Source organism: Uloborus diversus, chromosome 4 (genome assembly GCF_026930045.1).
Source record: "Uloborus diversus isolate 005 chromosome 4, Udiv.v.3.1, whole genome shotgun sequence".
NCBI lineage: Eukaryota > Metazoa > Arthropoda > Arachnida > Araneae > Uloboridae > Uloborus > Uloborus diversus.
In genome coordinates, this window is record NC_072734.1 from 108,240,387 (window position 1) to 108,266,307 (window position 25,921).

General features: G+C 33.6%; 1 protein-coding gene across 1 annotated transcript in view; it reads right to left on the reverse strand.

The window, feature by feature from the left end:
• LOC129220753 (WD repeat-containing protein 27-like) overlaps window positions 1-15,724 on the reverse strand; it is a 44,245-nt gene extending 28,521 nt beyond the window's left edge. Inside the window, exons 1-5 of the mRNA XM_054855181.1 lie at window positions 15,703-15,724; window positions 10,665-10,747; window positions 7,469-7,620; window positions 6,995-7,068; window positions 1,224-1,308 (exon numbers count right to left, since the gene is read on the reverse strand). Coding sequence (XP_054711156.1) covers window positions 1,224-1,308; window positions 6,995-7,068; window positions 7,469-7,620; window positions 10,665-10,747; window positions 15,703-15,724 — 416 coding nt within the window. The remainder of the gene's footprint in view (window positions 1-1,223; window positions 1,309-6,994; window positions 7,069-7,468; window positions 7,621-10,664; window positions 10,748-15,702) is intronic.
• Window positions 15,725-25,921: the final 10,197 nt, after the last annotated feature.

Below are 25,921 nucleotides of genomic sequence, written 5' to 3' on the forward strand. Positions count from 1 at the left end.
TGAAAGATGCTAAATTTTATGGGTGAGAGTTCCAAAAATTGATTCTGTTCTGATTGAAACACAAAAACCAAGAAATTCACTAGTCATTGATTTAAAAAAAGACATTGTATAAAATACTATGGGGCTAACGCCTCCTGCTCACTAACGCTTCGACAACCCCCTGAACTACCTATGCAGTTTTATCGGATCGCTTTGCTATCCTAACTCAATAAGCTCTCTCACCGGTCACTAAAATATTAGTCTAGCTCTATTTGCATTAAAAAAGTGTAGTGTTTTATTCATATGACTCTTATAACACTTTTCATTTCCAAACATTTAAAGGGGACTATTACTTTCTTTTACATGCAACTTGTGCATTATAGATTATTATGAAGCATATGTGTGCATCAGCATTTTGTGCATTTATTTCTGGAGTTCAACTCTTTTCTCCAGTAAAGTGAATGACGAAAATCAAATTCTAGTCATCATTTTTCAATTGTGTTTGCATAGGTGTCCACCTAGGAAGATTGCACCATTGAAATTTTTAGCGGGGGGGGGGGGAGGTGCTTTGAGGGACAATTTTTTTCATTTTTGGGAGGGGCACTTGCTCTTGGGGGGAGGGGTGCGCCCTTGCTCTTAGGAGGGGAGGGCACCTCTGGTGTTTGGAAACACTGTTTTCTGTTTGGAAATTCACTCTATTTGCAATTTGTATTTCGTAGCATGCATTAGCTCGCCTAAGCCTATCGGCAGCATTTCTGACCAATCAGCGTTTAGAATCAGATTTTTCATCTAAGGACACTCCCTAGCTTGGTGCTCTCTTTTAAGTAAATTATATTTAAGTGCGCCTAAAACACTCATTCTGAAATCAGAACCCCAACAAATATGTGAAAACCAAACGCTAGAAGCGAGTGAGCAAAGAATGTAAACAACAAAACAGTCAAATGACCCTGGACATCTAGACACTATATCAAGATTTGTAAATAAGCTGATCATTGTCAATGGAAAGAAACAAATAAAAGCTCATTTTGTGCCATGCATAAGTGTTTTATATTTTTTGATGACCAGAGATATAAATTATATTCTGATTTATCATGATAATGAAAATTAACAATCTAATTCCAGAACTCGTTTGTCAAAATGAAAAGAAATTTCTGAAACAGGAAACACATGCAGTTGGAGTAAAAACCAGAAAATCTTATATGTTTGTTACAAGATAACAATAAGTATAAATAAAAATTATTTACATTTGCACCACTCCATAGCCAGATGACTTTACTCGAGAATGGAATGTTACAGGGAAAGAAAGATTATTTTTAGATTTCTTTTGCTCTGCAATTAAAGTAATAAATGAAAGTAAAATTAGTGGCATTAAATTATGAAAATATAAAACAATCAGTGTTATAGTAAAGAGATTGAAAAGTTTTGGTAAACAGATAAAATTAAAACTTATTCATAATGCAAAAATTGTTTTAAAAAATCTATTATAGACATTTGTTATACTTTGTTTCATGAGAAGTAAAAGTGGACGTCAAGATAAAGGGCTACTGTTTTACTGCCAACATTTTCCAGATTAAATGTTTCCTTGCTGAATGGGCATGAAAGTTGAGCAAGTTTTTTGCATGTTTAACATTTGATAATGTTTTAGTCAAAGCTTCCACACACAGGAAATTCACATTACTAGCATGGGCAGATTTATGGGGGGGGGGGGCAGAGGGGGCAATGCACCCCCAGTTTTGGGAAAACTTTATGTAGTAACAACACATCTTCCAAAAATAAAAAAAAAATCATTTTTTTTCTTTTTTGAATAGTTCAGAAGAGCATGGGTGGGTTTATAGTGGGAGGGGGGCATAGGAGCAATACCCCCCAGTTTTGAGAGGACTTTCTATAGTAACAACACATCTTCCAAAATCTTAAAACAAAAAAATTATTACTTTTTTCTTTTTTGAATTTTTCAATGAAAATAAAGAGAATAGCGAATGTCCTTTTCTGATGGGAGAAAAGAAAAGAAAAAAAAACGAACATTAAATACAAATAGCGCAGCTGTCAATGGGGTGCTGAAAATGTGTCTAAATTCAGTATTTTGGACTGAAAACCATTTGGGCAAGTGTATGAAAATGTAGGCTAAACAAGTTGTCCTTTAAGCTGCAACACTTATAATAATTGACGATTATTTTAACAAATTAGAACCTAAAACAAAGGGAGGAAAACTCCCCCTCCCCCTATTCGCGCTAACAGAACGATCTACACGTTATGATTTGTGTCCACATTTAAAATATATTTGTGCATAATATTTATGTTATTAGTAGATTAATTGACTTTTTAAGAGATTCTAAAAAAGTTTTTTTTTTCCTCTTTTTTTTTTTTTTTTTTTTTGAGAGAGAGAGAGAGAGAGAAATTTAATTCTATCCCAAACTGAATAAATTTCAGTTATCTGAGTATTCTGATTAATTGAATCTTTTTACTTTGAGGGAAAGTACAATTTTACTTGCTTTATAAATACTGTTTAAAAAGTAAGGCAAGTCATAATCATCTAAGTCTAAGTGAGTCAGTCCTTGTCATTATTGAAATCTAAATGATTGTGTCATCAAAAGTTTTGGAAAAATTTGCTAAAATTTTATAAAAATCTATAAAAACCTAACAAAGATTGGTAAAATCGTAAAAATCCTTTAATCGTAAAAACTGACGAATTTTTGTAAAAATTACAAAAAAATCAAGCGAAAATCTGCAGGTAAGAGTGAATTACAAACAGGGCTGAATTTGCCTATAAGATAAACAAGCTACTGCTTAGGGCCCATGCTTTGAAGTGAGTCCCTAATTCCCCCCCAAAAAATTGCATGATTCGTTCCTTAAAAAATGGAAGTTGGTTGAAAAAACTAATTTCATTTTCAAGTGTTTGAATATTTGGAAACGTATGGCTACAAACCTTAAATTTTAAAATTTCTAACAAATGGTAAAGGGAGAGGAATGTCAAAATTTGTCAAATTCAGCTCCTTGCCACATCCTGCATTAAAAATAAAAATCATGGTTCTCACGTTTGTAACATATTATTCGAAATAAATTTTTGTGACTCACATGTTTCATATCTTGCTAGTTATTCAATCTCGATTGTAGTATTTTGGAAATTCTTTTGTATTGATTGCTTTTATCTTACTTCTATTGCATATTGTTAATCTGTTTAGCCTGAAAAAAAAAATGATACACTACCTCTATTCCTTTTCATTTTCTGCACTACTTAAATTAAAAAAAGGTTGTTGTAATGAGAAATCTATAGTTTATTTTTTCTTTCAAACTTAAAATGGCTGTTTCTTAGAAAGTTTGAACAATACTGTACAACTGTATAATTTAGTTATCAATTTCTATGTCTGTCCCATTAACCTTTATAAGGCTTCAAAATGCAGAATTTTATGTCCATTTTACAAAATTTCCTCCGGGGGAGAAACCCCCGGGACCCCTTAAATCGAGATATTCAATTTCCCACTTAAAAGGGAGCCCTGTGTCACTCTCTTAATACCAGCTCTCTCTCTTAAAGTCAATACAAAAAGGGCAGCATTAAACACACATTAATGAAAACAACACACAAAAAAGTAAAGCATGGACATGCATCACAGACAGCAGACAAAAACATAAGGGTGGGGGTTATAAAAATGTTTCTCAAAAAAAAAAAAAATCCTGCCCCCCGAGGAACTCAGTCCTAAATCCGCCTATGATTACTAGAAAGCTCACCTTTTCTTCTTTTATGGGATACCTTCGTTTTAAAGACATAGAAGTTTAATATTATTTTAGAAAAAAATACCCACAAAAGTCGAAAAGTTTTTTACGCCGAAAAGTACCAGTCAAGTGTCTGCTGTTTCCAGTCTTTCCAGACAAACAGAAAAAGGTATGGCTGAGGTGCACTGTTTACCTTCGCAATCAGTTCTCCTGAAGCAGATTATATATTCATTGATGCAGCACAACCAATGTGTTTAAAACCCAAGAAATTTTTAAAGTTGAAGTTTTTGATGTTGAAGGTTTGGGATGAATAACTAGTAAAAGAAGTTTCAAAATAAAATGAAACAACATTTGTTACATTTTAAAGGGGTGTTCTAAAAGTAAGTTTTACCACCCTTTCTCAAAAAATAAATTTAATAACAAACTGAAACATCAATCCTCATATATATATAGTTGTAGGTCAAGTAACTCAAAAGAACACATTCAATATCTGGGAAAAGAGGGTTGGGAAACAACTCTGAGCTCACCCCTCATCAGACTTTACCTTTAGCTTGCTCTGAAGCCAATGCTATCCAGATATCACTTCATAACAAGTAATAATGATATTTCCATAATTTCAGCACAGAAAGCATTATTGTTTTAATTAAAACTTTAAATTAAATTTAAGCTATTAAATAACATAGGAATTGCATTATTAATTATAATAAATGCTAGGAATCATCTTAAGCTTTTAAACATGTCATTAATATACAGTAGAACCTCCTTTAAGGGACATCTCTGAATAAGAGACACCTCTATTTAAGGGACATTTTTCTCATTCCCTTTGGCTAGGGATCTCCATGATTTGCCTTTCATTAAGGGGAACGCAAGTTGAGAGACAGTTAAAAATTACGAAAAATTATGTATGAATGCATTAGAAATTTTGAATTTATTGAAAATCAAGGTTTACTCGGGTCCAAAAGTTGACTCGTAAGTTTTTCTTGAAAATTGACATGCAAAAAAGCAAATATGTATTATTAAACTGTTTCTGAGACCTACATTCATGGTTTTTCCTCTCGTCAATTTCTTCATATAGACTCAGCCCTGACTGATAAATTGCTGCGCATGTCAAGCTTTGAATAGAAAACTTGAAATCTGACCACACTGTTCCTTACACATCAAAAAAATCCATATAACACATTAATTGATGATGATGATGTTGTGTCTACGATAATGTGCAATTATATGGCTCTGAAGCTGCCGTAGACAGCCTTTGCAACTTTGACAGCCTTATCTGTATAGAGAAGGTCCACTGGGTCTTCTAAACCGATGTTAAAAAGTTTGGCCTGGATTGCTGGGCAGCTGAAGATGTGTTGACGAGACAGTGGGATGTCATCTAGGCAATGAGGACAAAAGTTGGTGTAACTATGCTGACCATCCGCAGTAATCTATTTCCTCTTTAAGTGATTTGTCCTAAGCCTGATTATATTAGTCGATATGGTTCTGTCACAGTTCAAATCTGGAATGGAGTTTCTTTTCGCTTGTTGACCGATTAGTCTTCGGCCAGCAACAGTGTTGGTGTCAACGAGCGTTAAGGAGTTGGATGGCTGAGGAGAATTGTGGGATGCCTTTGCGAGCTCATCAGCCTTCTCGTTACCAAAAATATTTTCATGAGTCGGTATCCATTGTAAAATGCAGGATCGTTGGGCAGCAATGATTTTGTTCGTGAGCTCAATGATCTGATGGCTAAGTCGACATTTGCTCTGCTGGATCGCCTGCAATGCTGATCTGCAATCAGAGAAAATGATGATGCTTCTGGAGCTCTGGTTCTCCTTAGAAGGATTAATCTGCAGAGCGCTTTTGATGGCGACGAGTTCGCATGTTCAGTTCGAGGCGATTTTCCCAACAGGAATACCGTGGCATTCCTGCGCTCCGTCTGGTCCGATGAAAAAGACTCCTGCTCCTTTTCTATCCAGATTATAGAGTTAAAAGAGCCATCTGTGTAGGCGATCGTCAGATCTTGAATTGAGGTTGTGAGTTTTTTAATGGTGTGGTCGCCTTTTTCTTTGATTATTGCTTTGGGTTCTTTCTTGGTGCAAGGCAGTAAGAGATTTAAATATATTTCAGTTTGAGGGAGAGGGCACAGGATGTTGCAAGGCTCTTTAGAAATTTTGAAAGTCTCATATTTGCAGTTGATATCATTTCTTATATCATGATCAAATTGGAGGGTCGAGGATCTCTACAGCCTGCACTTTCCACTCCACGCATCAAAGGTTCTACTTGAGATATGGCGATCAGCAAGGGTTTGGATTTTGTTGGTAAATTTAATGGTTGTTAATTTTCTTCTGCTTTCCAAGGGGCAAGGCCGCATTCCTTTTCAATTTTTATGTTATTCGTTGAAGAAACAGCTCCAGTGATGATTTTAGAGGCTCTGTATTGAACATTGTCGATCTTTTCTTTAACAGTAGGCCTTGCCGATTCCCATATGGGTGCTGCATATTTGAGAACAGGCCTGTCGATAGAAGTGTAGGTATTCTTGAGAGTTTTTGGACTTGACCCCCAGGGGGCACCGCAATGTCTTTTGAGGATGTTTAGCTTTTTCAGTGCTTTATTTGAAACGTTTTCAAGGTGTTTAGAGAATCTTAACTCTGCATCTAGAGTTATCCAAGATACTTGGGGTTAGAAGTTTGTCTAATTTCGGAACCTATTACTTTTAAAATAGTATGGAACGAGCTTCCATTTTTCCTGTCTGTTGAGAAAACACAAAAGTTTGTTTTGTCTGGAATAATTTTAAGCTTAGGATGTTTGGACCAGATTTCAATGCCCTTCATACAGATATTAAGAGTTCTTTGTCGAGATTTCAAAATTGATATTAATTCAGGGGTGCCCCCCTAGAGCAACGGCGCACCCCCTAAATATCATTTTGCTAATCAAGAGCACCCTAAAATTGAAAATTACCCCTCAAAACACCCCCTCCTTCATAAAAATTTCATTGGCGCAGTCTGGGCCATGAGGCTTACTAGGGGGCGCCCTTGATTAATGAAAATCAGTTACAAAAGTTCAATACTACAGAAGTTTAGATAAAACTTGATTTTTGCTAAAAAAAATGTTACAATTTGAATAATTTTGAATTTTAGTATATATGAAAAATTTTCAATACTTAATTTTAAATGTTATTAGTTTACATTTTATTACAAGACTATACTGAGTTAAATACACCGCATGCATCAATTCATCTACCTCCCAAGAAGGGACACACTCCCTTTAGCATCCCTTATTGAGAGGATCTACTGTTTAATACATATGGTTTCATAATAAATGCACATACCTACTTTCTTTTTTTGTGGCTGATGCAGCTTAGGCATAGGTTGGTACAATATTGAATCTTCATCCTTATTTCCACTGATGCAAAAATAAAAAGAAAAGAGCTTTATTCGTTATTGAACATCACTAACATGGCATAAAAATGAGAAATGCTAAATAACACAGAATAGCTACAAACGAAACAGTAATGTATTTTCTAAATCATTTTGACATTTTTTTCTCCACTTCAGAAATTTTTATGAATTGAATCACTATTTTATACATTAAAACTTCATAAAGATTTAAATGATTAACATGTGTAAGCACAAATAAATATATAACAAGCATTAGTAAGCATTCAAAACTCAATTTCCATATCAAATTGCTTTAAAAAAAAAAAAAAAAAAAACTTTGTGTGTGTTGAGATGCATTTTACATAAGTCTTAAATGGGATGGTGTTTAATTAAAAAAAAAAAAGCTTTAAACTAAAAACTCTTACCTATATAAAAATGTTAATTGAGCATCACAAGCTGTATCTTTTGATGTAGTTAATGCGCTTTCATTTGCTGCTTCTTCAGCTATAATATTATTTCTGGGAAATTTTATTAAAATCAAAGAGTCATTCATTAAAGGGGTGACAACAGCAACAGCCTAAGGAAGAGGCAAAACAATTTAAGAGCCATCCATAACATTCAAAATTAATGATCAATTGAAGAACAATCTACAGTTTTGTGCTTTAGCTGGAAAAAGAATCATAGAATGCACCTTTAGTTAAAATGGTTGCATAGTTGTACTTTATTAGCATATTTTGTAGCAAAGTAGGGGAATGTGGAGCAAAGTGAAATGGTTAAGAGATAACTTATTTTTTTCAACAAGTTCAAACTTTCAGAACAAGTTGGAAACTTGTTCCGAAAATAACAGCACATGAAGAAAGAAAACACATTTTGTCAAAAAACTTGCATTGAAACTTTATTTTTGGCAGTAAATTAGTACAGTGAAACCTGTGTAAGTTGACCGCTTGCGGTACAGTACTTTGGTGGTCAACTTAGACAGGTGGTCAACTTATAGAGGGTACAGAGTAGTACTGAAAACTTTTTTTTTGTCATTTCTTGCCCCATGCATTCATTTTTTAACTAATTGGAATATTTTAAACTCACTTTCATTGTTTAACATTACTTCAAAACAATAAGAAAAAATGTTATTTAAATATTTTTAGAGATTATTTACCAGAATGACATGTAAGGTATCATACAAATTTAAAATTTCTGTAAAGCGATCAAAAAAAAAAAAAAAAAAAGTCTCATTGCTTATGAAAAACTACTTACTTGAAATTAACAATTCCTAAAAATTCATAACAAGTTAAAAGTGACTCAAATTCTTCATTTGATTTTTTTCTTGTACATTTGTAACCGTGGTAATCTACTTATCAACAAAATAACTCCTTATTCAAGTTAGGCGCATTACTTAAGATTAACCCAATGTTTTTCGATGGAAACATAAATATTCATAGGTTTTTTACTTTCTTCTATATCTAATATATAGAAGAAAGTATTGGATTCGTGCAAATTTTCGAACTTCGAATTTTGACGGATTCGAACGTTTTGAAGTGTGCCGAGTCCATTTCGACTATTTTTGGAAAATGTCTGTCTGTCTGTGTGTATGTGTGTGTGTATGTGTATGTGTGTGTGTCACGTCTGTGTGTGACCAGTTTTTTGTGGCCGCTCTACAGCAAAAACTACCGCATGAAATCAAACAAAATTTGGTACACATATGTGCCCCTATGTGAACTTGGGCCCATTGGTTTTTGGCGCGAATTCCTCCAAGGGGGGTGGAGCAATGGGACGTTTTTTGAGTTACGCGTGCTTGCTATTCCTCAAGAAGTAACAGGCGGAATCAAACAAAATTTGGTCCATATGTTGCCATCAACAGGAACAGGGGCTGATTCAATTTTGGTGTCAATAACTCAAACGGGGGTTGAGCTATAGAATGTTTTTTGTCGCCAATTGTGACTGCTGTATCTCAAGAAATAATGAACGGAATGAAAGAAAAATTTGTCGGCAAGTAGCCCTTAGTGGGTATAAGAGCTGATTTTATTTTGGTGTCAACAGCTAGAAAGGGAGTAGCGCAATCGCCCGTCCTTTTTTTTCATTGTGAGCGCCCTATCTCAAGAAGTAATACTACGTTCTGGTTGAAATTTAGAATATATGTTAATCCATATGTAAACAGACTTTAGTTCAATTTTGACGCCAATCGCTCCAAGAGGTGTTGATTTTTTTTTTTGAATAAAAATAGCTTTATTAATGCAACAATAAGAAAGATAAATCGTAATAGGTTGTCGTCTGCGTATTTCTCGAGATTTTAATTGTATGGAAATTATCGGAAATATTATCTCAATGATTTAAAATTTTTAACTGTTGCCATCTTATGTTTGTTAACAAATAAAATATTTATAATTAATTCAAGCAAGGCTTTTAAAATAACTTTCAATTTTCGCTCTTTGCTTTGCTTTTGCAATAATTCAGACATTGGGATGGTCGTCTAGTTTTTGCATGTGTAATTTTGTGTTTGTTGGGAATATTGCATATTGTCAAGCATGGGGAGGGATCAGGAAAAAAAAGAAAAATATAGAAGAAAGTTTCGTGATGGCCACAACATACTAGTTCTTAAATGTCTATTTGCTTATTTGACGCATAACTGAATAAACTTTTAGTACAATCTAATGCTTTTGCCAAGTGGTCAACTTACAAAGGGTTTTTTACAATACTCCAAACCAAAGCTGGTGTATATTAGTGTTCAAGATAGACAGGTGGACAAGTTACAGAGGTTTTCCTCCATTATGTAGGATAGGACTAATTCCGTTCCTGACAAAAGTGGTCAACTTAGACAGGTGGTCAACTTACAAAGGTGGTCAACTTTAAAGGTTTTACTGTACCCCCAAAAAGAGAGGTGAAAATTTTTCAGTTCTTTTTCGCATGGACAAAGGGAAGAAGAAAATATTTTTCTAATAAATTATTTTCTATTCGATTATTAAAGATACTTTTGATCAAATAAATGAGTAAATAAAAGAATAAATAAATAAATGAAAAGGCAATAAAGGAATAAATAAATAATTAAGTTAAGCAATGAGAAAAATGAGTCAGTTTATAAAATAGGGAATGAATAAGAAAATAAGTGTAAATAAGGGAATTATTAAATGAAGGAACATAAATGAAATAATTAATAAATAAATATGTTTGATAAAAGACTGAATACCTAAATCAAATGAAATGTTATACTTTGCCCACATGCACTATATTATTTGTACAAAGCATTTAAAATAAAAATCAGCTTGATATTAGACAAATAAATATTGTACCGAATATTAATGTCTCAATTAATATTTAAAAAGTTAATAACAAAAGCTTTATTATTTTATAACTTTTTTTTTTGACTTACAACAAAATATTTCAATATGTGTACCAATTTTTAAAAATTGCTTGTATTATCCTATTTTTTGATTTTTATAGGAAAGTTTCTCTTGACTGGAATAAACTACATGTGTTACTACATAGTTAAAATATTACCAGAAATTTTTTGGGACTTTTGTGTCAAGAAACTACTACTTTATCAGGTACTGAAAGTACAAACTAGAATAATGTAACAATCGTAATAGGAGTAGAATCAAAATTAACCCAAGATGAAATAAAAGTACTTACTTTAGAGCAGTTAGGTGGTCGAGATATGAGTGCAGACCTAACTAAACCAATTTCATTTTCTTCCTCTGCGCTTAGAACACTATCTATATATTCAAAATAAAGAAACAATTAAAATTATATGCAAATTTGTTTCTCATAATATCTGTTGACTGACGTATAATACATAGTAATGGATGCAGTAACCTATTACAGTGAAATCTGTGAATAACAATACTGTCTATAACAATAAACCTGTCCCTAGCGATATTTTCTTTGGTCCCAGCAAAATGTCAGCATAAATTATCAAACAGTCTGTAACGATAACCTGTCTATAACAATATTTTTTTAGGTCCCAACAGTATCGTTGTAGACAGGTTTTACTGTATCTGGATTAGAAAATCCACATGGTAACTGCTGACTGTTTTTATTCTGCTATATATATATATATATATATATATATATATATATATATATATATATATATATATATATATATATATATCATAATAATAATAAAAGTGAAAAATATTGAAAAGACCACACCAAGAGCCCATAGATGCGCAACGCAACAAAACTAAAAAGGCAAGTAAATATAAAATTAAGCAAACAGAATTTCAAAAAAATTCTTGAACAACTTAAACTTCAACAAATGAATTGGTTCTGGATTGTTAATAATAGTGTTGAAGTGATCAATTTACTTAATATGCTTGATATAAATTACTTAGAAACTTTTGATTTTGAAAACCTCTTCACCAATATCCCACTCATTGAACTTTTTTCCTCTGTTTCAGAACTTTTTAATTCAGTCAAGGATTCCCTTGATTTTAATGAATTGTCTTTTCTTGGTCTTTTTAAATTTTGTATTTTCAATAATTTTTCCAAAAATGGTAATTCATGTTTTCTACAAATTAATGGCATAGCAATGGGAGCTAATTTTAGCTCTACATTAGCCAACCTTTTTCTTTTATATTATGAAAGAAAATATTTAATTGACAATCCTTCCTCTTTACCTCTTTGTTGCAGATACATTGATGACCTTTTATGTATAAATTTTCCTAATTTTTCTGAACTTAGCAAAACTATTTATCATAGTTCATTAACGCTCAAAAAGACCAGTTCTAATCAAAATAGCTTTAATTTCCTGGATATCAACATACAAATTGACTCAAATTGTTCCACTACAATCTATGATAAAAGACGCGAATTCAATTTCACAGTTAACAGCTTACAAGATTTTTCCTCCTGCTTAAGTAAAAAGGTTTTTATTGGCATTATTGTTTTGCAAGCTATCAGAATTAAAAGAATTTGCAATACCATTTCTGCATTTAAGTAAGAAATTTCAGTACTCAAAAACTTACTTTTTAATAATAACTTCCCTAAAAATCTAGTTGAAAACATTTGCTTAAGTATAGCCTTCGATGAGCATTTCGCTTCCTTTGAAACTGTTTAACTGTGTAAATGTATGTATGATACAACCGTGACAAACCATTTTTTATGAATCACCGGGGTGGATGAATTTTACACGTGCGAAACAGGCGACTCGGTATGTCTATGGATTGATTTCTGGATATGTTTTTATGTTTTTAATGTTTTGTTGACAAATGGAATGGTTTTTTTTTATCAGGTTGAACAATGGATTTGGTTTTGTTTACGTGGATTTCAAGGTAAGACAATTTTGTTATAGGCAGGTACTGTCCCGTGGATGGCTAATTATCGGAACTTGTTTTCCTAATTAGTCGAGGCGAAACCCCCTGCTTTTAGTTTTAGGTTTGAGCTCTAGTTTATTGTTTTTAGCTTAGCAAGTGGTGCTTCTGCCCATTGTTACTCTATAATGCATGTACTGGAGCTTAAACATTCTCTTCTAGTTCATAGTTAAAATTTTGGTCTTTTGACCATAATTAATGAATCCTCCACAGCTGATGAGCTCTGGATTCACTCTTTATCTATTCCTACTTAATAGCTGTTTGCATTTTTCCTTTTTATCATCACTTATTATTTATTATTTGTTTAATATTTGAAATTCTGTTTGCTTAATTTTATATATATATATATAATATAATAATAATAATAAAAGTGAAAAATATTGAAAAGACCACACCAAGAGCCCATAGATGTGCAACGCAGCAAAATTAAAAAGCCAAGTAAATATAAAATTAAGCAATCAGAATTTCAAATATTATACAAAATATAAATAATAAATAATGATAAAACGGAAAAATGCAAACAGCTATTAAGTTAATAGCTGTTTGCATTTTTCCGTTTTATCATCATTTATTATTTATATTTTGTTTAATATTTGAAATTCTGATTGCTTAATTTTATATATATATATATATATATATATATACAGTAGAGTCTTAAAAATCGAAGTCTCAATACGAACACAGTCAAGTCTGAGGTTCTAGTCTGAGGTTCCAAACAAAGGCCAAAGTCTGAGGTTCAGCTTAATCTGAGGTGCTTTGTTGATATTCTTAAGGTGTTCATTTTTATAGACAAAAAATGTTTTAATCTGAAAATTTAAATATTTTGCTGTTGAAATTCCCTAACAATATATGATAAGGTAACAAAAAGAAATTGAAAAGTTTATGTCAATAACACTTGACAAGTGACATGAAATATTCTTTGACTGTTAGAGATGGATTAAGAAATGCCTTAGAAAGTAGGAAGTAGGATGATACAAAAAAATAACTTGAAATTAAAACATTGTTTTGCCCCAAAGGACAAACAAACAGCTTTTTTGGAATATCCGATTGCAATTTAAAAGGAAAGGGCAAAACTTGACACTGTACAAACGTATATGAAATTTTATCTTTCTATGATTAACGTTTTTGTATTATGTGAGGTACATATGTACGCTCACACATAGCAACAAAAGTCGCGACAAAACTCATCAAAACCTATTCGAGGACAATGAAAGGGCAGTTTGGTTGCCTGCAAGTACATGCGGACATCAAGAACAAAACTAATCAAAACTCGTTTCAGTGGCGGACCCAGCCGATTGTTTTGGGAGGAGCCATCCGAAATTTTAAAAATACTCCGAACTCCTCAGAAATTTTATTAAAATGAAGTTTTAAAAACTCAATTTTTGGGGTATCGAGACATTAGGTGAAGGGGAGGATTTAGGATTCTCACTCGAAAATGTTTCAAAAAATTAGGAAACTAAAAACGCATTTTGTCTATTTTTGATCATGTACGGAGAAAGGTCAGGTTTCAAGTGCTGGCCCCAAAATATTTTTTAAAAATAAAGCTTAGAAACCAAAATATTCTGTCATTATACATTGAGAAGTTAGAAGAGGAGGGGTGCTCTTGTCTAGCTTAGCTGTCCAGCCTAAAAATGCACCTTTAGGAAATGTTTGCTTAGATTAAAGGAAGTGCGAAGGTGCTTAGAATCCTTCCTTTCTGGAAATATTTTGCCTTTGAGGCTCGAAAAATTCGATTTTTAACTATATTTATACATATTTTAGAAAAGGATGGAAGATTCGTGAAACCCTCCAAAAACCTCTTTTTAAAGCTATCATCGTGATATAAACTAGGGAGGGAGGGGATCCTATCAAAAATCGTTTGTAACTGAAGCCCCAAAAATTTCATTTAAGTTGCTTTTAAGCAATTTAAGAGATAAAGGCTGGATAAGCTAGTTTCCAGTGACATTTTTTCCAAATAAAAGACTTAAAATGCAATTTTTTGCTACATATCAAGGCATTTCTGAAAACACATGGGAAAAGGAGGTTCTCCCCCTAGTTTCGAAATTAAAGCCATAAAAACGAAAATTTAGGCTCTCTTTGGACTTGTAAACAATAGGTATACTCTGAGAACAGCAGCATTTAGAGATCGTCCAAGTGTCTGTCGTTGGAATCAAGAAATGATGTAAAAGATGAGGAAACATTTTGGAAATAAAAGTTTTGTTTGAGGATAGGGATATAATTTATCTCCCAGTTAAGGCTTATACTTCTTTTTCAGTAAAACACATGTGCTAAATTTTGTTATCTTCTCATAATATTTTCCCTTTTTTTTCTTAAAGAAATTCCTACAATCACAAGGCTTTGGGAGGAGCCGTGGCCCCCATGGTCCCCCTCTAGATCCGCCCCTGACTCGTTTAGGGTTAATGAAAACATAAATTTATGTTGTCATTTCAGTGATAAATTTTTAGAAGCAACAATATTTCCTTCACATAGTGTAAGGAAGTAAACAGTCCTTATGTAGTCCAAAGAATTTTTCACATAATCGAAATTTCAGTAACCTGAGAAGTGGGGAGAGCTCCAACTACCTCGGATTTTTGAGACTCTACTGTATATATATATATATATATATATATATATATATATATATATACACACACATAATGGGCAGATTTACGCTGAACAAATAAAGAATCTTGCATTTACCTTATATACAAATACAAACCAAGTCTGCTAAAAATATCGTTAAGTGACAGTTCAAGTGATTTTCTGCTATCTTAGTCTCTTCAGTAAGTGAAAAACAATTTTATCAGCATTAAAATTAAGGAACAAAATTTAAACATTGCCAGATATTTTTATTTTAGTCAAAATTAATTTCAAATACATTCTTTTAAAACTGTATTTAATTTTTCATATGGTGAAAAACTTTAGAAATTAAAATAATGCAAAACTTAATATCCAAGAATTTTCCCTTTTTTTAGCTGCATATTTTATGCATAAAATTAGCAATTAACCCAAGAAGTAATAAATTGACTTAATCTATTTATTATAACTAAACATGAGTTTTTCTTCTTGTAAACTGTATATGTTCAAACTAGTTTGCACCATTAAGGCTAATGTGCTGTGTAATAAGATTTTAGAAAAATTGAAAAGCAACAAATATTAAATTTAACATCTGAGTGTTTTCTCTCACTTTAACCCTCTTACTGAGCATCCCATGATTTCTAAAATCAAAGTAAAAATAGCAACATTTGTGCAGCTTGTGATTTCCATGGGGTTGCATTTTTGCCATCTATTTAACTGTGTAACTCGCTCTTTGCCCTTTCCTGGTTTCATTTTGGCTTTTCTGTGACGTTAAATTCTTTATTTAGACGTGGGCTTACAGACAGCATTAGTGGTCCACATTTCTGCAAAATGTTAAAGAGTTTGCATTTTTTGTAGCATTTTGTACCCACTAATGAAAGCTCAAAGGTGTCTGGCTAAAAAAAACTCTTTTACACAACATTTTTTATATATTTTAACTCTAAAATATATATAAATTTGATATATGTAATAAAAAACATACAATTTATAACCATTCACGAGGGTTAAATAACTTTGAATAATGAAATTAATAAGGACAAATTTGAATTAATTTTGTATTATGGTATTAACTTTCATTCCTTACATAAAAAATATGCTTGTAAACCAATTATTGAATATTAAAATTTGTTTCCTATTCAATGGCTGAATATTGAAGTATTCGGCCAAACCGAATATTTGGATAATCTGCCAAATATGCAGAGTACCGAAAATTTGGTGCATCTTTAATATATATATACAGTAGAGTCCCAGTTATCTGACCTAATTGGCTGGCAGAAAGGCAAACTAAATTATCAGATAAGAGGGAGGGTTGTATTAATGAAGAAATAAACGAGCTGATGTGTGCATCACATGACTTCTTTTTTACGCCAATTTAATGATAATAGTGACTTGGAGTAAGCAAAGAAAAATTAAATATTTTTACCCCAAGTTTGTGGCAAACTGAAGCTAAAAAAGTTTTATACAGATTAATTTTCCAACATTGAACATTTTAACGTGATTAATGGTTAATGCTCTAAATATCGCCAATAGTGGCTAAAATGAAACCAAGTTAAAAAAAATATATATATATATATATATATATATATAATAATAATAATAATAAAAGTGAAAAATATTGAAAAGACTCCACCAAAAACCAAAAGCCCATAGATGCGCAACGCAGCAAAACTAAAAAGCCAAGTAAATATAAAATTAAGCAAACAGAATTTCAAATATCATCATTGTTTCGCAAGCTATCAGAATAAAAAGAATTTGCAATACCATTTCTGCATTTAAGCAAGAAATTTCAGTACTCAAAAACTTACTTTTTAATAATAACTTCCCCAAAAATCTAGTTGAAAACATTTGCTTAAGTATAGCCTTCAATGAGCATTTCGCTTCTTTTGAAACTGTTTAACTGTGTAAATGTATAATACAACCATGACAAACCATTTTTTATGAATCACCGGGGTGGATAAATTTTTAAACGTGGGAAACAGACGACTCGGTATGTCTATGGACTGATCCTCTGGATATGTTTTTATCTTTATTTTATTGTTATGTTGACCACTGGAATGGAATTTTATCAGGTTGAACAATGGAATCGGCTTTGTTTAGATGGATTTCAAGGTAAGACAATTTTGTTATAGGCAGGTACTGTCCCGTGGATGGCTAATTATCGGAACCAGGGGCGGCTCTAGCAGTTTTGCCGCCCCGGACAAATTTCCAAAGTGCCGCCCCTCTCCACGGTAAAAAAAATCAAACATTACAATTTTTGCATTACAAATATAGTCCCTTCTTTTTGGTAATTCCTCTTTTTTTTTTTTTTAAATATAAAACATTCTTTCAAAAAAAACGATAAGCCCCCACCCCCACCCCCTAAAATGGTCATGCTTGAAAGCAGTTTCGCGTTGTCTTCACGTATTCATCAATCCTAAGTACGACCATGGCTTTCCTGCACTTGGGCTGTGCCACCAGAAAATATTTATAGGGGGGGGGGGGGTACGCTTAAAAAATACCCGTATCTGCTAGAGGGGTCTGGGGGTTCTCCCTCGGAGAATTTTTTGAAATTAGTCTTAAGAACGCAGTTTTAGACGCTCTGTGGCGGTTTAGACGGTGGAAAGTTTCAGGGGGTCTTTTGAGGGGGGAATTTTAAGAAACTGAAGTCTTAAAAACACGATTATAGGCGAAATGTGTTGACTTCAGAGCAAGGGTTGGGTCTTCGATGATTTTTTTTTTTTTTTTAATAGATTTGAGATGACGTAAACTTTTCACCCCAATTTTTTGACACTGAAGTTCCAAAAGGCAGTTACCGACAAACTTTCATGATTACAGGAAAAGGCTCTTTGAATCTCCCCAAGAAACATTCCAAAAGAGAAGTAATAAAAAGCGATGTTTTTAAGCCATTTTCAAGGACTGGGGTGAGGGTTAAAAGGTCTCATCTTAATTTTTTGAAATTATAGTTTTTTTCATTTTCAGATTGCATACGGGAGCATCGTCTCAATGTATTAAAAGAGGACTTCGCGCTAAGCACCTCAACAAAGCGTCGTTTTTCGACGATTTGTATGATATTAAAAGCAGGGTGAAACGAGATTTGAAGAGCACTTTAATGATTTTAACTGAGGGAGGAGGCTTCCGAAGCGTAGAATTTTAAGTATTTTCTTATTTTTTGATCGTCTAGTAAAAGTAAAAAGAAAAAAAAGGAGAGGTGGGGGTAAAACAAATATGAAGTGTAGTGTGGGGTGTGATTAACTAAGAAATAATCTGTAACTATAGAAAAATTTAATTTTAAGTTTCTTTTGAAAATAAATTAAGACTTTTTCACGACAATCGATATTTTTTCCAATTAAAATTACTTTGCTTCCCTAAGGAGCATTAATTTCTTCTCTTTAATAGCATGGAACATTTTTTTTAAAAATGCTCAATCTAGGAAGGGGGTGGGGGAGAGAGAGGAGTCCTGTGCGCGATCCAATTCCGACAACATGCAGAAGTTCAAAAACTGGACCGTCAAATATGTATCATTATTTAAAACGTGGTAAATAATATAAATAAATACCTTTGTGCTGAACAGTAAAGTAACATAAAGTAACAACGTCTAAAAAGCACAAATTCTGCGAATTTGTGCTTTTTAGACGTTGTTACTTTACGTTACTTTAGTGGTATATAATAATTACTTGCTACGCAATTGCAATATCCCACGGCGCCCCTCCCCACGGGAAAAAATAAAAAGGGATAAATTGACAGTAAATACATGCCAATAAACCTTTAATAGATCATGCCAATAAATAAACAGCACAATGAAATGAAATCAAATTTATTAAAGCTGTACATTAAACTAGACAAAAAAAAAGGGCACTTCAAAACAAACACCAAATTAACATGTCTTGTATTAAAGACCTCGAAACATAGCTGGATTATCAAATTATTGGAAGAAAAAAACAATTATAGTATTTAATTAATTTAACAATATTTCTTGAGAACAGACAGGATTTTGGAAGTGCTATGCATTACTGACAATTAAAGTGACAGCAAAGCAAAATACTAAAATGGACGAAAAAAATAGAATCGTTATTTTAAAAACATTAACTCATCTTTTTTTTTTAAATAATCATAAAGTAGGAATGCAATTAAACAATTTTTGTATTGGTGCATATTTTCATGACAGCTTAATGAAAATTACTTTCTCGTGTTGTACAAAAGTTTTAGAAGTCAGATTACTGTTTACCGATGTTTCTCTTCTTGTAGTAACTTATAATAAAAGTTCAGTCTGCATCAAGTCTGTTAAATAAATAAAAATGAAAAAGAATACCAGGACAAAGGTTAGAATTCAATGTGTACCGCCCCCCCCCTCCTCTAAATTATTACTACTGCGCACCTTAAATAAACACATTTAAAAGGCTTTTTTTCTTACTTTTAATTCTGCAAACTTAGTGATTATTTTTTTTAAATCTATTTGTTCAGCTAACTCATGTTCAATAGCCAATGTAGCTAAACCATTTAACCTATCTTGAAGAGTTGTGGAGCGTAAGAAATTTTTTATTAATTTTAGTTTTGAGAAACTCCTCTCTCCACTTGCCACACTTATTGGCAAAGACAATAAAATTCTCAAACTAATAGCTAAATTTGGTGCGATATCAAGAGTTGAAACTAACGACAAAACTTCAATTGGGCTTTGCCTTTTTCGTAATAAGGCGGAAACTGACACTATTTCGTCTGCTAACGCAACATTCACACTACGTCCGCACATCCGTCACCGACGTATGCTTTTCTCCCTAAAACCAGTTTTCGACCGGCGTTGCCATGACAGCAAGCCGTATTGTACGGGACCTGTCGACGGGACGAGAAGCCAGATTTCTGACGGCTCTGACGTCCGTAGAGTTGGGCGTCGCATTTCATTGGTCTCTACGAGATGAGCCCGCTCTCTCTATTGGATGAGAGACTGACATGTGCCTTTTTCGCGTTCCGCAAAGTATGAATGCTTCTCCCTTGTCGGAAAACGTTACTCTGTCCGCTTTACGTGGCGAACGTGATGTGCGGCCGCTGTTTGAATGTTGCATAAGTCCACTGCACTTATGTCTCGTGAATCTCCATCCGTCAACACTAATTCTAAATCTTTGCAGTGTTTAATTAACTCTTCTTTTGGGGTGTCCCTTAAGTCATACACATTGTATAAAAATTTAAAAAAGCTGCTGTGGGTACTCATTAATTCAAACCTACTTTCTAAGGCATTAATTGCCTGATCTATTGTAAAAAAGTAAAACTCTATTTTGAATTTTAATTTCGGATCTTCCACTGGATCATCTCGTGCTTCATACACAAAATGAGTACTTTTTCGTCTTACTCTATGACGAGGTTGTGTCAGCTCAAAATTAGCCGGGATGTCAATCTCTTCAGCCAATTCCGTTGCATCAGAGAGCATTTCCTCGAAAGATGCATCGGATCGCAGATCCTTAAAAAAATCTCCACAGTTTTTTATGAGTTCTATTGCGGGGCACCCCGAGCTTAATTTTTTACGCTGGCGGAAATTCTCAATATGCTAAACGAAACTCCAAATTTTTCCCAATTTATAAAACACTGGTACGTACTCATTAGTACATCTGATGAAAAAGAACATTTGAGCATTTTTTTTTTCGTAATTAGGTTTTCAAATTTGCCAAATTTGAAAGACTTTTCTGAATAAGGAATGGATTAGCGCCCCTGTATTTGATCAAAAAGTATTTATGTTGAAAGGAAATTACTACATCTTTTAAAAGGAATGTTTTCAAGCTGAGAACTTAACATTGCTATTCCTTTTTACATAATTTAACTCGTCAATAACTTTTACCTAAGAATAAAAAATATCCCCGGAAGATTAACAAAATTCAAATCCATACCACGGTAGCATAATGCATCAGTTAATTTGACACGGGATGTTTCTTCAATTTTTGATTTTGTTTCATAAATACAAGTTCAATATGAAAGTAAGATTGTTTTTCAAAGTATAATATTATTCAACTTTAATATAACACAAGAAAGAAAAAACGAAAAATTATTTAAAAACATAAAACTCACTTCAGAAAGATTCCTTTCCTGCATGTGAAATACATATTTATATTCTTTAAATGTTTCCATTGCTCAATGGTGCTGGTTGCAACGATAATTGAGCTAAATTGCAATGAGTAACATGTTCCCTGCTTCAAGTGTACGGTAAATTGTCGGGGACACGTGGACTACAATCAACGGAAAGAAAAAATACCATGGAAGATACGGCGCCGCACAATAACTGTTATAAAAGAGAAGTAAAAGTGTGAAGTACCTAACCCTGGTAAAATACAACCCCCGAGTCGGCGAAGCAATTGACAGGAAGAGAGGAAGAGAGCATGGAATAATCAGGGATGAATAATAGGGCAGTAAAGCACATAGCCTAGGGCCCAGCAGATCCCAGAATCAGGCGAGAGTTCTGGTAATCAGACCCTGACCCCCCACCCATTCAGTCTCGTTTCCCAACCAAAACAGACAACTGTTGACCATTTGCTGTCGGCGACAGCAATTAAGGTACAATAAACGAAGAGGAAAGAAAACCTTCACGTATTTTTCAGACTCTCAAGCTATTGTGCTCGCAAAATACTCTCATACAAATTTGCTCCTAATGTAAAATGTATTTTAGACATTCGAACCAAAATGCCGCCCCTCAAATTTGCCGCCCCGGACAGGGGTCCGGTTTGTCCGGCGCTAGAGCCGCCCCTGTCGGAACTTGTTTTCCTAATTAGTCGAGGCGAAACCCCCTGCTTTTAGTTTTAGGTTTGAGCTCTAGTTTATTGTTTTTAGTTTAGCAAGTGGTGCTTTTGCCCATTGTTACTCTATATTGCATGTACTGGAGCTTAAAAATTCTCTTTTAGTTCACAGTTCAAATTTTGGTCTTTTGACCATAATTAATGAATCCTCCAAGGCTGATGAGTTCTGGATTCACATTTTATCTTTTCCTACTTAATAGCTGTTAAATTGGAAGGCTGCTATGGAAGAAGAAATGAACTCTCTCACTGAGAGTGGAACGTGGGAACTTGTTGATCTACCGAAAGGAAGAAAAGCTATAGAAAATCGTTGGGTTTACAAAATAAAAAGAAATTCTGAAGACGAAATAGAGCGGTTCAAAGCAAGACTGGTTGTTAAAGGATTCTCCCAAAAAGCTGGTATTGATTATCAGGAAACATTCAGTCCAGTGGTTCGTTGGGACACTATCAGATCTATTATTAGTGTGGCTGCTAGTGAACGTTTGAAGCTTGCTCAGTTTGACGTGAAAAGTGCCTTTCTATATGGAGACCTGCATGAAGAGATCTATATGAAGCAACCTCATGGATTTGATGATGGAAGTGGGCGTGTTTGCAAATTAATAAAAAGCCTATATGGCTTAAAGCAAGCTCCCAGATGCTGGAATCAAAAGTTTAAAGATTTTCTTCAGAATTGTGATCTCAAGCAGATGGACAGTGATCCTGGCTTATTTGTAAATAAAGATAAGACTTTGTTTTTGATCTTATATGTGGATGATGGAATTGTTGCTGTGAAAAATAAATATCAGTTGGAAATATTTCTTCAAAAACTTACAAAAGAATTTAATGTTAAAGTTGAACCAGCTACATACTTTTTGGGCATGCAAATTAAATATTAAGATGATGGTTCTATTTTCATTCACCAAGAAAATTATTGCAAAAAGATCTTGGATAGTTTTAATATGTCTTCAGCCAATCCTGTTTGTATCCCCATTGACAAAAGTTTGTTATCTGAACCTTTTGAAAAGCTTGATGAAGAGGTACCATACAGAAGAGCAGTTGGCAGTTTAATATATCTATGTATGGTAACTAGACCAGATACTGCTTATTCTGTTAGTGTTCCATCTCAAGTTTTAGACAAACCTTCCAAAATGCATTGGTGTTTAGTGAAGAAAGTTTTGAAGTATCTTCGAGGAACTTCAAAATATGGTATCTTGTATAAGCCAAATTATATCTGCAAGCAATTGGAAGCATATAGTGATGCTGATTATGCTGGTGATACATCAACCAGAAGATCTACATCAGGGATGGTCTTCAAGTTTGCTGGAGGAGCCATTACCTGGGCCAGCAAGAGACAGACTTGTGTATCGCTCTCAACTACAGAGGCAGAATTTATTTCAGCCAGTGAGGCTTCAAAGGAAGTAGTGTGGCTACAGAGACTTTTCCAGGATATTTGTCCTTTGATAAGTGTTCCTGTGTTGCAGGTGGACAATGAAAGTGCTATATGACTAGTCAAGAACCCTGAATTCCACAGTCGTACTAAGCACATAGATGTCCGCTACAAATTTATTCGTGAGAAGTATCAGAATGGGCAGTTAGATGTTCAACATTGCAAGAGTAATTCTCAAGCTGCTGACATTTTTACTAAACCTCTACCAAAAGCTACATTCCAGAGACTCCGCCAGATGATTGGCATGTGTGAAATAGAGACTTGATCTATGATATAGACTTGAAAGAGAGCCCCCCCCCCTCTTTTTTTTGTATTGCAGATATCAATTTAGGGGAAGTGTTATTGTAAAAATATATATCTGCAATTCTATAACTTTAACTGTAGCAATATTAACTGTAAGTAAGTAGTTCAGCTACTATTCAACTTTGTATCTGTATCGCGTGTGGTGTGTTTACTATGATGTGTGCACTTTTTCTCGTGTAGTATGTATATTAATCTTAATGTAACTTGCTTAATTACTTAATATAACTAATTTGTCAACTCTGCTGCTTCTTATTTCAAGTAATTAACATTCAAATGAATTTAATGCCATTGATTTACTTACAGAAAATTTTTGTTTTTTGGGTTGATTTTGTAAAATCTTGAAAAACACCAATCAATGCTAATTGTTTTTTCTAATCTCCAACAGTGTGACGACCAATGCCGTAGTCATAAGTGACGTTCTGAAATGGTATTTGATGTATTAGCAACCTGAATCCCTTTATCCAGTCTTTTTAATGCATCAAATTTGTCTTACATTGATAAAACAATATTTTTATCAATACAATCATTTTTCTCATGATTGTCAGTAACATTATATTAAAACACACCACACCCAAAAGTTCAATGCAAACAAACAACTTCACTGCACACTGAGCACTGCACTGTACAAAAAAAAAAAAAAAAAAAAGGTAGTTTTGACCATAATTAATGAATCCTCCAAGGCTGATGAGTTCTGGATTCACATTTTATCTTTTCCTACTTAATAGCTGTTTGCATTTTTCCTTTTTATCATTATTAATTATTTATAATTTGTTTAATATTTGAAATTCTGTTTGCTTAATTTTATATATATATATATATATATATATATATATATATATATATATATATATTAATTTGAATTTTTGGCATCTTGAATTCAAATTATGTTTTTCGCAATCACGAGCGTGTGTGTGTGTGTGTATGCGCATGCGTGTTTGTGTAGGCGCATGTGTGTGGGTGCGTGTGTGTGAGTGTATGTATGCATGTGTGTGTGTGTTGTGTATGCAGTGCTGTGTGTGTAGGCGTTCGTGCATGTGTGTTTGTGTCTGTGTGCAGGCATGAGTGTGTGTATGTGCGTGTAGAAGTGTGTATATGTGTAGGTGTATGTGCGTGTAGAAGTGTGTATATGTGTAGGTGTGTGTGTGTGTGTGTAGGTGTGTGTATATAATCAGTTTTTGCAAGAGGAGTAGCATCGTGAGGCGGCCGGTCGACGGTGATGCTGCAGAGGGTGCTGGAGGAAAAATAAAATCAGCGTAACATCAAAAACAGTCAAATGGGAACAATAAGCAATCGTGATTGCTCAAAAAATGCCAAATTTGTCGCCAAGCTGGCGAAAAAACTTGGTGAACAAAAGCTTGACTATATATTGCCAAGTGTTTGCCAAATTATAACACCACTTGAGTTTGCATTGAAATTAGCAATGATTTCCCCCAAAAAAAGTGTAAAACCCTTTGGAACATCCGAATGCAACCAAAAGGGAAAATGCACAATTTGACACCACCAGGAGTCTGCCAAATTTCAACCTTCTAGGACATACTGTTTTTGAGTTATGCAAGATACATATGCACATACACACATACCTACATATGCACACACATACGTACATACAGACGTCACGAGAAAACTCGTTGTAATTAATTCCAGGATCCTCAAAATGGATATTTTGGTTGTTTGTACGAGTATGTTCTTAGGCATATATCCACGTCATTTAGGAATCAATATTCATTCGGCAGCGAGCAAAATGGAAATTAAGGTCGATTTTTGGGTGAAATTTTTTTCGCAACTACAATGCTTCCTTTACTTCATAAAAGGAAGTAAAAACACTGAAATTTGTTATTGTAAAAATATATATCTGCAATTCTATAACTTTAACTGTAGCAATATTAACTGTAAGTAAGTAGTTCAGCTACTACTCAACTTTGTATCTGTATCGCGTGTGGTGTGTTTACTATGATGTGTGCACTTTTTCTCGTGTAGTATGTATATTAATCTTAATGTAACTTGCTTAATTACTTAATATAACTAATTTGTCAACTCTGCTGCTTCTTATTTCAAGTGGTTATGGACCCAGCAAGCATCCATCGTGCAGAGTTGTTAATGCAAGTTTAGAAACTGTTGACTTAGCGCCGGTGATCGTTCGTAAGGCCTAACTTCTACAGTGAATCACACGTGTGTTTTTGAAATTGATTTATTATCTCCAGTATGGATAAGATGAATTCAATTGAGAAGTTAGAAGGTAAAAGCAATTGGGCTAGCTGGAAATTCGATGTAGAATTGCATTTAACAGTGCAGAAAGCAATGCCAATTGTCTTAGGTGAAATGGTCAAACAAGAAGCGCTAGCTACGGAAGCTACCGAAGCAGAAAGAAAAGCGCATGCAGCTTCTTTAAAATCCTTTAATGAGGCAGATGCGATTGCTCGCTACGTTATTGGTTGCAGTCTAAGATCTGAGCCAAAGCAACATATTTTAACATGTAAAACTGGAAAAGACATGTGGGATGTTCTCCACTCTGTGTATGAGCAAAAGAATGAATGGCGACTC